Source organism: Otolemur garnettii, unplaced genomic scaffold (assembly GCF_000181295.1).
Source record: "Otolemur garnettii isolate 467f Iridium unplaced genomic scaffold, OtoGar3 scaffold00187, whole genome shotgun sequence".
NCBI lineage: Eukaryota > Metazoa > Chordata > Mammalia > Primates > Galagidae > Otolemur > Otolemur garnettii.
In genome coordinates, this window is record NW_003852582.1 from 2,464,296 (window position 1) to 2,478,817 (window position 14,522).

Here is a 14,522-nt window from a genome sequence, read left to right on the forward strand (position 1 = left end):
AAAAAAAAAAAAAATCCTAACAGTATAGAAGAAAATAAAATGAATAAAAAAGTCTTCTTCCATACCTCCAGCCCAAATCACATACCCCAGAAATAACTACTATTGATAATATCAATTTCCAGAAATTTTATAGACATGTATAAGCTTATATAAATGTATATACTTTCTTACATTAATGATCTTTTTATACATATTGGTCAGCATTTGCTTTTTTCCTAACTGTGCATTGTGACTTCTTTCCCTCTCGATACAAAGAGGTGATTTAGCTTGTTCCTTTTAGTGGCTCCAGAGTTTTCTCTCATGTAGATATGTCATGTTTAACCCATCCCTCCTGATGTTTCCCATTTCTTCCGACCACAAACAGTGCTGCATTGAGGCTACATCTTTTTACATCTATCATTGCCTCATATCTGCACGGAAAAGTCCAGAGAGATGAGCTACTGAGTCAAAGGTTATGTGCATTTAAAATTTTGACCGATATTTCTAATTCCTGTTGCGAGTGCCTTCAGCTCTATGTTTCTTTTCTTTTGGGGTTACACCTGCATTTTTGCTATTTAGTCTTTATCTGACTTGGGCATTCATCACAATAAATTTCAGTATAATGCCTCACTGCCCGAGAACTTAACACAGAGTAGTAATCCTATGGAGGGCAAAAAGTGCAGCTGGCAATTTGTCCGTGATTCTTGAAAGGAAAACAGCTTTAAAGAGTATAAAGCCATCAAAACAGTGCCCTGAATCCAGGATCATCATGGACATTGCCACATAAGGTATCACAGCAGAAATTGTTCTTTTTATAGACCTGCTTAGCAGATGTTTCTATATGTTTGTTTCCCATTAGAGTTTTCCATTGTCAAGCATTTATGTAAACATGGTATTAGCTAATAAATACACTGTGCTACTATTGTACTAGAACTCAGAATACCACTGCTTTCCTTCTGCTTAGGGCTTTTTCTTTTGAAGTCAATAAAGTATTAGAATAATGATTTAATAGTTAACAGTACAACATCTCAAAGTAGAGGACTGTTAGGTTTTTTTGGTTCTTTTTTTTTTTTTTAACTTAACATATGTCTATTTCTGCTCATAGGTTGTCATAGAATTTTCTCTTCACCATTCAGTCGTATCTACTTACACAAGCAGTCAAGCAGTCAACAAAGAAGAAATGTCTTTTTTCGGAGACAAAGAGATATTTCACACAGTATAGTTTTGCCGGCTGCAGTTTCTTCAGCTCGTCCAGTCCCTAAGGTACTGTATTGCCTATTATCTGCTGCTTTTTCCAGCCAAGATAAAGGTTGAGTGTAGAAGCGATCAAACGTTTTTGCATCTTTGATTTCTGAGCCATTTGAGTCATAATTTTAAAACTTGGTTTGTGATTTAAAATTGTGATGTGAGGAGTCTTGACATCCTGCCTTGCTATAACATTAATTTTTTAAAAATAAAGCTCTGAGCTTTCAACTGCTTAGCTTATTTCGAATTAAAATTTCTGTCATAAAATTTTCTATACTAAATTTTTAGCCTGAAGATAAAACTCTATGTGTATAGTTTCCTAACTTTTTTAGAGGAAAAAAAATTGACTCTAAAATTGCGGTGGATCAAAAGAGATTTTTTTTTTTGAAACACACATGCTAGATTTTTTTTAAAAGCCTGCTCTTATACTTTCCATATTATTGATGCTGCTGCTGTCTTTGAATCGTCTTTTAGAGTAAATTAAACATCTTGTTTCAGAGCATTCTTGATTTTTTTTTTCAGAGATTGCAATTCTGTGGAAAGCAATCTATCTATTTTTCAAAATGCAATATGAAGGAGGTGTGCAAAGTCCTTTAGGAAGAAGAACAGCTAAAAGAAATAGAGATTTGTCACAAAAATCACCTGCTTTCTCCCTTCCACGCATTTTTGATAGCGAACGCACATTAAGTATGTTATACTTCCTGAAGATGAGTGGCCCATTCTGTGGCAAAGGCTGCTGAGACAGAAGAGCCACCAGAGTCCAGAGTCCATGCCTTGGCTCAGCTGAGGCCTGGCCAGCACAGTGAGAGCTAGTGTTCAGAATTAGTCCCCAAATTGACATTATTTTTCCTTAGTAGAAAAGGAAAAGAGATCTCCGGAGAAGAGATGTATTGTTTTAGACATTCCGGTCAGTTCCAGTGACAACCCAACAGCCCTTCTGCCTGTACCTATTACCTTGCCAGATCCCAGAGCAGAGTGGATACAGGAACACAGGCTGCTGGGGGTTAACCCGGTGGGCATTCATGGACATTCACTGTGTAGCCTCCAGAGCTCAGCTGGGGCAAGCCAGACAGAAGCATTACCTGCATCAGAAAAGCCCATCTGAACAGGAGAATAAGTAAAGATCCTGAGGTTTGGCGTGAGGGACCTCACAAAGAGGAGAGCCCTCACCTCAGCCCTTTCTAGAGCAGCCACGACAGTTCAATGGCATGGTGTTATCTCCCTCTGCTTCCGGTCCTACACTGCTGTGTAGCTCCTGTCCAACAACCTCATCGTTTGTAACGCTTCACAAACCACAAATAGTTTGCAAACAGCCTTGCGAAACTTGAGACTGAGAGAAGCTCTGTGTGTGAGATAGTATTTACTTTCTGAATACTGCCGGTGGGTTTAAGTAAGGGGTGGAGAGTGGTCTGTAATAGTCTGTAACAGTGATCAGTGTCATGTGTTTTGAGTTTTGGGGGGTGCTCTTTGTTTGTTCTTGACAGGTAGTGGAAAGGTTCTACATGATTTTTATGTACTGGGGAAAAAAGTTGTTTTGTTTAATCTAGTCTCTCAGTTTAAGGATGGTTGCAAAGTATAAGAAAAGTGTATGTGTAATAGGCTTCAGGGAACTTGACAGGCAGCCTTTTTACATATTTTTTATTGAGAGAGGGTGTTGGGAGCTATCCTTTGCATAAATTTTATCTTTGTGTTAAGAAGATGAAAGTGCTATTAATTAACCATTTGGCAAATTCGAAGCTTGGTGCTATTTTTCATCAATGGTGATATGCTTCTAACTGGGTTGGGAGGGGGAAGAAAAGAAAACTACTGTTTGTTTTGACCAGAAGTCTACTTCAGTCCAGTTTGACTCAAGGCATGGTAAGATTAACAGACCATCCAGAGGCAGCACCAAAAGGCAATGTTAAGTTCAAAAGGGCAGGGGGAAGGAACCGGGGCAGCCTGGAGGGTCTGTTGTGCTGGCTTTGGAGGTCGGTGCTCCGGCAGGAAGGGCAGAGCTCCATGAAGCAGGAGGCTGTGTCGGAAAAAAATGATCCCATTGTCGTGCGCTGGGTTCTGATCTTCGTTTTCAATCCTTTTTCCTCAAGCACATAAAGAAGCCAGACTATGTGACGACAGGCATTGTACCCGACTGGGGAGACAGCATAGAAGTTAAGAATGAAGATCAGATTCAAGGGCTTCATCAGGCTTGTCAGCTGGCCCGTCATGTCCTCCTCCTGGCTGGGAAGAGTTTAAAGGTGGCGTCTCACCAAGCCTCAGAACAACTTATATAAGGAGCCACAAACACCCTATATTTTTTCTTTCCCTTAAACTCTCTAACTCATCTGTATATCTATCTAATTTGTCTTAAAACATTAAATAAGGCCTTGGGATGGGGGAAAGGAATTTTATTATTTTATGTATTCATTCTAGAAGTAATTTAAAATCCCAATTCAGTTTTAACTAGCAGAATGCTAGAGATACTTTGGGCTGAATCAACCGATCCAAGTTGTTCAGTGGCCCCTCTTGCTTCTGCCTGTAGTTTCTGCTTTTATTCCCCCACATTAATTCAGTGTGATACAGATTTGCTCTGCCTTGTACTTTGTCTCCTGTTTTCTTGCCTTAGCTTTGCAAAGAACAATCAGACCAGATACACATGGCTGTAGGTAATATGGCAATGTAATTGTGTACAACTGTCCTACTGCAAGATTCGGTTCTTTCATAATAATCTGAAATACCCTGAAACATAAGGATCATAAAAGAAAATGAGAGCCTATGGTTTACAGAATAAGAGCCTGCAGCGTTAGGAAGTAATACTCAAAGATGAGATGACTCATGGTATCATCTGTGCAATAAACTTGTTATAGCAACATGACTAAGCATAATGTGAATATAAAGTAACACAAAGAAAATTAATGAATAGTTAATTTTTAATAGATTTTATTTTTGGTGTAGAACATTATTTATGATTTATGTGTTCATAAAGATAGTGTTTATGAACTTACAAAACTTAATTTCAGCTTTCTTTTAGTTTGGGATATCTTCTAGTAAGAGAAAAATATTTTTTAGAAGCCCGTTTATTTAGCCAGAGGCACAGTGGCTCGTGCCTATAATCCCAGCTATTCTTTGGTTTCTGAGGCAGGAGCATTACTTGAGCCCAAAAGTTCAAGACCAGAGACAAGCCCAGGCAATATAGCTAGACCCTGTCTCCCCTCCACCCCACAAAAAGTGTTTAGGAATGAAAGAAATCAAGATTAGTGAAAATCAAGTCTGTACAAAAATGTAGCAGACTCAGTTTTTTAAATGATAACACCATCATCTCCATGCCACTGCTGCAAAACCTGTATTCTATTTCACTGAGATAAAAAAGAGTGGGTTGACCTACTTTTTAATCTTTGTTATCTAAACTGAAGATGCTTTTGAGCATTTATTTATATGTTTTCATTACCCCAGGGTGCTGACATTGAGGAAGAAGAAGGAATTGCCGAGGAACATATTTTTGAAATCTTCAGGCTAAAATGGAGTTACAGCATTTAATCATCTACAAATGAGTTAGAGTTTAAAATTTCTATTTCCCAGTCCTCTATAACACCATCGTATACTCAAATGATTGTCAAGAAAGGCACAATTTAGGATTGTAACATTAATCATAATGAGTTAAAGTATTGTACCGTAAGTTTATCATAGTAAATTTATACAGTCTCACATAAAAGTGCCATTGCTATAGACATAGTTGATAAAAACAAGAGATGTCTTCAACTGTCACTGCACAATTTCTTTATTTAATATTTTAGGTTGACATGACAACTGAAGAGATAGATGTTCTTGTTCATCAGGAAATCATCAGTCATAATGCCTATCCCTCACCTCTAGGCTATGGAGGTTTTCCAAAATCTGTTTGTACCTCTGTAAACAACGTGCTCTGTCATGGTATCCCTGACAGGTATTCATTTCTTAATAACATATTGTTCCTTTGGAAAGTAAAACATGAAACTAAGATCTATAACATATGTTGAAAGATACTATCATTCTATTGAAACACTGAAACGTACTGACAAATTTCTTCTAAGGTTAAATATGGTAAAACAGAAATTTGGAGGCATTTTGCTTCTAAAAGGACATAAACCCACCATTTAATGTCTGTTAAAGCAGTGTGAATTCTAGAAAAGGGGTTGTACATTAAATATTTCTTTTCCTAAATTTTAACCATATAAATGGTAAAAATCCAAATGTAGGCAAATATTTGCTGTCTTCTATCATTTTAGTTCTTGGCAAAATTAAGGTAATGAAGAAGTACATGTTCTGAAAAAAATAGTTGATTTTTAAACCATGGCAAGATGTTCGTATCATGTATTGCTTGTGATGTGACTAACATAGGGTAAAGATGAAATACAGTCATTCCATTTATTCCTCCTTCAGTCCATATTGTAATTGTAACTCACTGGGTTTGTGATAGTAGTCATTAGGTATTTATTTTTTTATTCCTTTTATTGAGATCTGCCTATCACCATCTTTTTTTTTTTTCTGTTTATGCTTCAGTCGACCTCTTCAGGATGGAGATATCATCAACATTGATGTCACTGTGAGTAAATCATATAAAAAATAGTCTTTGATCAACTTCAGAATTGCTGGTAGCAACAGGAAGAGTGGATTGAAAATGTGAACTGCACCGGTGGAAGTGCTGTTTACTTCTAGACCCAAACGCAAGCAGCTGGTTTCCTTTTTTGTCTTTAACTCTGTGTTTATTCCAAGTAAACCCAGGCCTGACTTGAATTTAGGGCTGGAATCAGATGCACTGAGATCAATGTTGGCCTAAGTGAAATGTCAACCCAATCCTGCTATGTGTCATGTTTTTGAGAAGGTGTAATTGTTATTGATCCACTGTGTAGTTAACGCAGAGCACCATAGCACTAGGCAGCTGCTGAAGCTAGATATGTATGAGATGAGCTAACACGAAGAAAGCCAGCATTTTTCCTTCACTCTGCCAAGATTGATCTTCCTCTTCCTGCTGATTTTGAGTGGGGCCTGTCATTATCTTACTCTGTCATTAGGGGCTACATTGGCCTGTGTGTGTCAGTCTATTTGGACAGCAACTCTTTCACTAGCAGTGTTCCCTAGATTTATTAAAATCCCTGAAGGTATCGTCACGTTCCGTTTCTGGTATAGAGAGCCTTGAGCTCAAAGCATACAAGCAGAGTGATTTTCTATCTGAACTTAAGTCTTCGCTAAATGGTTAATAGCTTTTCTTTTAAATAACAAGCCTAAGTAATTTAATATAGGAACTTTGAATTGTACAAGCTCTATCTAACCTTTTCTAATTTTCTTAACCTTTCTTAGACTTGGGTTATTTATATTTTCATAGTTCCTTTTATTAAAAATTTTTGTAATTTTGGATTATGTAGATCATAAATAAATTCTGTGCATCTGATGATTAACAAACACATTTTAAATAAATAAAATTTGGATATCTGAGGAGAATTAGTTGAGTTGATATAGAAGGAATATGGTTTTTACTAGTGAAATATTTTTTAAAATTATATCTAAACCATGAAACCTAGGAGTAGGAGTGGAAATGAAATAGGAAATATGGACATAGGCATCGGATAGTTGTATTCAGCCAGATTTTTAGTTGTTTAAATTAATTTAACCTTTTCTCTTCATCTCAATTTGTATGAGGAGACAGCCAAAGATTCTCTTATTGCTGATACTATTTCCTACATCATTTTGCCCTACTTAGAATACTTGAACATTTGTTCCGTATATATCCTGTTGGTCTCTTTCCAACTCAGAATCACATACAAGGAGGTATTTTTTGAAGTGTGCCTGAAATAAAGTCTTTTTCATGATCTGCATTTATTTTGGATTGCACCTGATTTCAGGATTTTCACGTTTATTATTTCACCTAATCACCCTCTAATAAAACATTGCTGTTTCAAATGAAATCGGCATATTCTTCCCTACTGTTTCTAATGTATCCAAAGATAGTACTCTCTGCCTTTTCTAAGTTTCCTGAAGACTTTTAATAAACAGTTGCATTTTTAACATTCCCATTCTTTCACAATTACAAAACTCATAAAGCAAAGTAAAATACTTTCAAGTATCTAGAAATGGAAGGAATCTAGGAAACAGGTATCTTAACAAATTATATTTTTATGAAATATTAAGCGAAGGAGTCTGCTATCAGATCCTAGGCTTTTATCAGAAACACTCATTGCATTATATAACAGTTTACCTTGTAGTGTACATCACAGGAAAATAGGTTTCTTTCCTTCTTGAAAGTTGAATGGTTTTTCAAAATGGCTGGTGGTGCCCTTAGTAGTTGCTCAATAAATATTTATTAAATAAATGAAGTATAAGACAAGAATAGTTTCTTTGTACAAACAGGAGTCATAGGTGACTTCCCCATAGACTTTCAGAAGTATTCATGTATTTTGAATCTTCCCATAGTCATTTTGAAAGCTAACAAGAAGTAATAGGAAAAGATGGATAAAGATTTAAAAAATACCTTGTTACTTAAAAAATACTTAAATGAACATTCACAGTTAAAAACATTCTTGAATCATTGTATTAATATTAGCAAATTTTATATTCTTATATATAAAATCAAAACTTGTACTTTCCTAGATTGCAAAGGACTACAAGTAAATCTATAAAATACTACTCTATCACATGATAATGAAGATAATTTGATATCATAGGGAAAACATTCCCTTAGAAGACAATAATGCATCATATTAGTCTGAATTTACCCCTATATTCTGCATTAACCTTAAACAAGTTACTTGCCCATGCCTCAGTTTTCTAACTTACAAAGTGAAGATCTAATGAAGATCCCTCTTGCTACCTTCACGAAGTCTAAGAAAGCAGTTTTTTTAAAATGCAGAATAGTATACAGATTTAAGACATTGATTCAGTATCAAAACAGATAGAAAGCTCAAATAGATTTTTATAAGTTTCTGCGTTCTATTTTATTAGGGAAATATGAAAAATAATTAGATAGGACAAATCTATGCAAAATAACAAATTCCATGCTGCATCAAAGGATCAATATTCAACCAGTCTCCTGTGGCTTCTATCTTTGTTATAGTGTTTGGTAATCATTGATTTTTTATAATCTGGTATCTTTCAAGGCTACTGAATTACTGAGGACTGATAAAATTCTATTTTCTGTAATTTCACTTTAAGCCTGTTTTATTATATTCTCATTTTTAAAAAATTCATGTATAGTACTTTATGTTAACATTTTGCTATCAGGAACATTTGATTAAGATTTCACTTTTAGACATAGGATTTTTCTATAACATATCGAATTCCCACATTGGGTCGTTTCAATTCTTGGAACTAAATTCTCCTACTGTCTGTTATAATACCCACACGTCTATCTTTTTTCCTGTTATTATATATCACTTCCAGGTATAGAAGTGGTAAATAAAAGATCAAGGAAATCACTATGACATTGAAGAAAACTTTTCACTCTGTTAAATACTTCTTGGTTCTCTAAATCTTATTCTTGCAATTGTAGGTCATTATCTTTGGTCAGTAAATTTTGCATATATATTTTTATCTTCTTAGAAATAAGTGCAGAATCAAAATGTTACGGTAATACTCTAATCGTAACGCTGAACTAGCCATAGTAGTAAACTTACTTATTTTTAAAATTTTCAGTTTCCTTGCATGGCTTTATCTTTTTAATTTTTGGAGGGTTTTGGTATATCTATTTCTTCTTTTTTTGTAAACTTGAGAGTAATTGTGGAAGGGTAGAACACAAGAATCCACTAAACATAGATGAATGCAACGTGCATTGTAGAAGAGTAGATTTTTAAACAGACATATTTTAAAATTTCTGCCTGTGTTTAGGTGTATTACAATGGCTATCATGGAGACACTGCTGAAACATTTCTGGTGGGCAATGTGGATGAAAGTGGTAAAAAGTTAGTGGAGGTGGCCAGGAGGTGTAGAGATGAAGCAATTGCAGCTTGCAGACCAGGGGCTCCCTTCTCTGTAATTGGAAACACAATCAGGTAAGCCTTACATTGACAAGTAAAGGAGGGTTGGCAAACGGTCCAAAGGTTATTGGTGGCTTGGTATAAAGTTGATGACATGTTTTATGATTCAGAACCATCATTTCAGTCTGATATCAGAATGTGAGCTACCAAGCTGCAATGTTGTTCCCTGGGATTTAAAAACAAAAAAGGTTTTTGAAAAAGTGAATTATACAAGGGTCAGCAAAGCAACTTCTAGGAGGAGCAAGCAATATTTATATGGCTGCTTTTGTTTTAGCTTGACATGGTTCATAGTCTGGTTCATTTTTACTGTAAACCATTGTTTATTTTTCACACAATACTCTATGCGTACTTTCTGAGTGTATGTATATTTTCTGAATTTAAGACTTTTCTTTGTAATCTGCTACATACTTTTAGGTCTTTTTTCCTCCATAACTGTTTTGAAGTAGACATGCAGAGTATGTGTTTTCATTTTAAAGTAACTCATTTTGTTAAAGACGATCACATCGGTACCCTTTAAAGTACTGTTCTCATTAATAAGGACCATTGAATACTTCCCATTTGTCCGAAGGATGGAAGGCTTAGTCACCTTGAAAAGATGCTGCCTTTCTTCTCTGTAAGCCTTCAAATACTTTAAGAAAAAAGGCAGTAAAATATCAGTTAAATGTATTTATGGCTTTAAAAATATTGTAACAGTGTCTGAATCAAACTTTAGTAAAATCTCTTTGGGTTATATCTGAGAAGCTTTTATTGAAGACTTTGAACAAAATTGTGTTTTTGACAGTTTTAAATTATAGGCTAACTAGCCTGGGAAAAAAGGATAGTGTCTCTCTGTTCTTTCATAGGAAATGTTGAATCAGACCCCTACTGGGAAAAGAAATTTAATGCATATCTCACTATCTTACTGTCCATGAATATAATAGAAATGAATTCAAAATGCAGTTTTATTTTTGCAAATGGGATGAGTCGATAGATGCACCTCATATTTTTGAACACCTAGGGTTCAACAAATTTACTGGTGGTGCTCTTGCATTTTAACAAAATTTATTCTTCAGTAGAAGGGGGCAGAGAACACTAGATTCTTATTCAAGCATTCTATCGAGCTCTGCATTCATGGCTGTGTCTAAAGGGCATGTCAGCCTTTGATTCTCTCTGAGAGGTAATTATCCTTTTCCTGTCACGGAACAACAAATGATAGCTAACTACAGAGGCACATTTGCAGTAGTCACATTCATCAACTGCAGAAAAAAAAATTCAATTTAATTGTGCAACACAGCTGCACATGGGCTTTTGAGCATTTCTGTTGTTCTCCCTGTCTCGCTATTCCTCCCTCCAGATCTATTTTTTAAACTTTTTTTCTGGTTATTTTTTCCCCTTTTTGTCTCTTCTTCCATTTTTACTCTCTGTACTTTCTTGTTAAAGTAATTTTCCTTTGTGGCTCTCATTCTTTTTTCCCCATTGAAGGCTATGAATGTAGAAAATTATCACAATTACTCATATAATTGAGCCTCTTTGTAGCAAGTGCAACTCCAGTAGCCTTTCTCCATCATGAAAATGGTTTCATTATAGGGTTTTTCATATTCTCTGACACCATCTACACAGAGGAACAGGCGTGCAGATGAGATGTACTAGGAACAGGCTAGATCAGTAAGGTCACAGTAGGAATAATTAGCTCTGCTATGGAAAGAGCATCTAGGCCTTTTACTGCTACATAAATGTACTGTCCGTGGCTTTTAGTCACAAAAAAAACTTACTAACAAATGGAGCTCCCGCCTACTACTTTGAAAAAAAGATTTGTATCAACACTACAATTTTCCATCATTAAGACTAATAACACAGAGCCTAGTATACATCAAGGGGAATAAAAAGAAAAATCTCACATTCAAGTGGCGGCTGGGTACTGACCTTTGTTCCCTTTTTTTGTGTACGACTTAACTCTTTACAAAAAAGAGCCACACGCCACACCAACATGCAGGTGAACTCCAGCTAGTACTAGCAAAGCACAGCATTCAGTTGGAAAATCTGATAAATCTCCATGCAGGATAATGCATTTCATTACATATTCACTACATTAATTCTAGCTACATTAAAAAAAAAAGAAGAAGAAGAAGAGTAGAATTGAAAGTGACATTGGATTCTAGCTATCTGGATACAAAGGTCAGTCTTCGCAGAGTATGAATTTGCATGTACCCGCTCCTTTGAAAACCAGATCAGTCCGAAGAACTGCACTTAGAAAACTATGTAGAAAATAATAGACAGTGAACTTTTTACTTTGACCCTCATGCGCTTCATTATTTAGATGGTTTATGTCTGCCACAGGAGAGGAAACTGGCCCTGATTCTGACAAATGTTTGTTCTGATGTGGTAAAGCTATGTTTCTGGACATCTATTATTTTGCCTGTTCTTATTCAGACAAAATCTTAAGGGAGTAAATAAACAAACAATATCCACCTTTAAGCCAAAAGTACTTGAAATCATCACAGACCAAAGGTTTACAAACATCTTTCAACTTGGCCTCATTTCTTTTAAGGTATTTACCATCTTTTGCATAGCCTCTGATACACTTTGAAAAGAACATTCAAACAGCTCATTTTAGTATTTTGTTATCAAAAACCTGGAGATCTCTATAGAAAATTCTCCTCTGAAACCTAAATAGGATGATTTACTTCAGAAGTATGAGTCAAGATGATTTAATGAAACAAGTTCTCTGTGTCCCCTTTTGCTTTGTGAGGGATGCCTACCGATCCTTAGGTCATAGTATGATTATATGCACTGTACCTCCATTTGCTTTAAAATATTTATAAATCTGTATTTTTGTATTATCTCTAGATTATATGATCTGTATATATGAGCATATTGTGAACGTGTAGATTCATGCATCACAAATATGTGACAGTTCAATCAAAAATAATTTAAACTTAGAGTTATAAATGTCATGATGAAAGTATCAATAAATGGTTTTTAATGTTTAATTCATAAGTATATGTTTTGATATTAATTTAGAACAATATGAAGCAGATTTTTAAAAAATAATCTCTTTCTATTAGATTATGCACATTTAAACAATAAGTGGCTCAGGCAAAATAAGTCATTTTAATGTCATCTGTGATGGATTTTTCTTGACAGCTACTGTAAATTACAATTACACTGCTTCTCTCTGCACATGAAAGTAAGCATTGCAATAAATTATCTTTTATTTCAATCTATCATGCCTGCTTTTCAGAAACAGAAAACCTCAAATAAAAGTTCAGCACTATTGTAAGAAAAATACAGTAATTTGTGATCCAGTCTGAAACAAAAAATATGTAGCACTTTTTTTGAAAAGAGTTGCTGGCTTTCAAAAATATTACCAATTGAGGGTGGTGCCTGTGGCTCAGGGAATAGGGCGCCGGCCCCATATGCCAGGGGTGGTGGGTTCAAGCCCGGCCCTGGCCAAAAACTGCAAAAAACAACCCCCCAACACCCCAAAAAATATTACCAATTGCACTTTGTCATCGGAGGGAATTCCTGGATTTGTACATTCCTTTATTCAAAGACTACTGCTTAACAAATATCTAGAAAGATCAAAGTAAAATTCCATTAACCTATAAATCAGATGTCATTTGAGATCCTTTATTAGAGATGTGACCATTGGAGGTTAGTGTTGTTTATATTTGTAGGATTCATGTAAAAAATGGTAATAAAACAATTTCCATGTATATTTTTATTTCCTTATAAGAACTTGCACTTAAACACAGTACTCCTCTGCCCTCTTGGGGAATGTATTTTTAGTTATGAAAAGTAATTGAAATGTGTCAAGAAACTTAATGTATATATCTGGACGATTCTTCAGTTGAGTACAACCTTATGAAAGAGAATTAAATGGAAGAAAATGGTCACAAAATGAAATTCCTTAAAAGATATTTCTCTTTCAATTATAAGCCATTGGGCAGCACCTGTGGCTCAAGGAGTAGGGCACCAGCCCCATATAGCAGGGTTGGCGGGTTCAAGCCCAGCCCTGGCCAAAAACTGCAAAAAAAAAAAAAAATTATAAGTCATAACTGAAACATGAACTGTAACAATACACTGTAATTGAAAAGCAAATTCATAAACTACCTTTATAAGCCTTCTTCCTCCTCATCCTCCCCATCCCCCCAAATTCCATATGAAGGGCTTCAAATCATCAATCTGCTTGGGTTGATGGGTAGGTGTTGTACTGTCTTAAAGGACTTTTAGTTAGAAAAAAATCAGAAGGGCTAATACCAGGAGAGTTCTCCTCAGTGGATTTTAGCAAAGAGAAGGCAGATTTCATCAGTGAAATGTCCAGGCAAGAGAAGGGTCCTGGCCCTGCGGTGATCAGCATTGGGGAGCAACTGTGGCACTTCTGGGACATTCCTGCCATCTCTGCTGTTGCCATTTCCCCCAACCCACCAGTCAAGAGATGCAGCCATGCTCCACCTTCCCACAGTTAAGGTTACCAGCATTTGCTTTCATGTTAGAGGAATGGAGTTGCTACTACAAGTCACATGGATTGTCTCTGAGAATCAGCCTTATAAAACCTATAATCAGGTAAAGAATCTTATGCTCCCTGTGTATCCTGAAATAGTAGAAGGGGCATACTTGTAGACAGTAATTAGGAATATTAGTGAGATTTTATCCTATTTAGTCCCAGTCAGTATGTGTTAAAAAACTACCATCCAAAAGGAAAATACCCTGAAAAGCAGACAGACATATGTGCTTAGCTTCTGGGAATCAAGCATTGAAATGGGTGTTCAACCAGGGAACTGTGCAAAATTTGTCCTGTTCTTTTCCTTTTTCCGCTCAGCTGTGAAATCATCTAACGTTTGCATCCATGACATACAGATTCTGTTATCCCCCTATAACCAGAAGTTCCATTGTACTCAGATATCTTTAGCCACCTAGGAATAGCCCAGCTTCTTTTATGAAGAGGAATGAGAGGTATGATGAAGCAGGGACCCCAAGTGTTTTTCCGGAATGGGCTTTCTTCTTCTTCTCTCATCAGAAATTAAAATGAAGATTGCCACTGTAACACACATTTAAGATGTAGCCATGATGCCTGCCAATCAATTGGATCCATAGAAAAACTAGTTTCTTTTTTTTTTTTAAAGAAAATAGAATAGTTTATATTGAATGCTCTTGGAATCATCAAAGTTTGTTAGGACTAAACAAACAAAATTTATAAGTTGGGTAGAATCCATTCTTGTTAAAACAAAATCTGGATTATTTTATTTTATTCAATAATATCTCCTCATCTATCCACTCTCTGTCCTCAATTTCTATTCAGAAATTATGTGGGCTCGGCGCCTATAGCTCAACCGG

General features: G+C 35.7%; 1 protein-coding gene across 1 annotated transcript in view; it reads left to right on the plus strand.

The window, feature by feature from the left end:
* METAP1D (methionyl aminopeptidase type 1D, mitochondrial) overlaps positions 1-14,522 on the plus strand; it is an 85,669-nt gene that overhangs the window by 65,684 nt on the left and 5,463 nt on the right. The window contains exons 2-6 of the mRNA XM_003800872.3: positions 1,085-1,242; positions 3,309-3,458; positions 4,995-5,143; positions 5,740-5,782; positions 9,058-9,221. Of these exons, the coding sequence (XP_003800920.1) occupies positions 1,085-1,242; positions 3,309-3,458; positions 4,995-5,143; positions 5,740-5,782; positions 9,058-9,221 (664 nt within the window). The remainder of the gene's footprint in view (positions 1-1,084; positions 1,243-3,308; positions 3,459-4,994; positions 5,144-5,739; positions 5,783-9,057; positions 9,222-14,522) is intronic.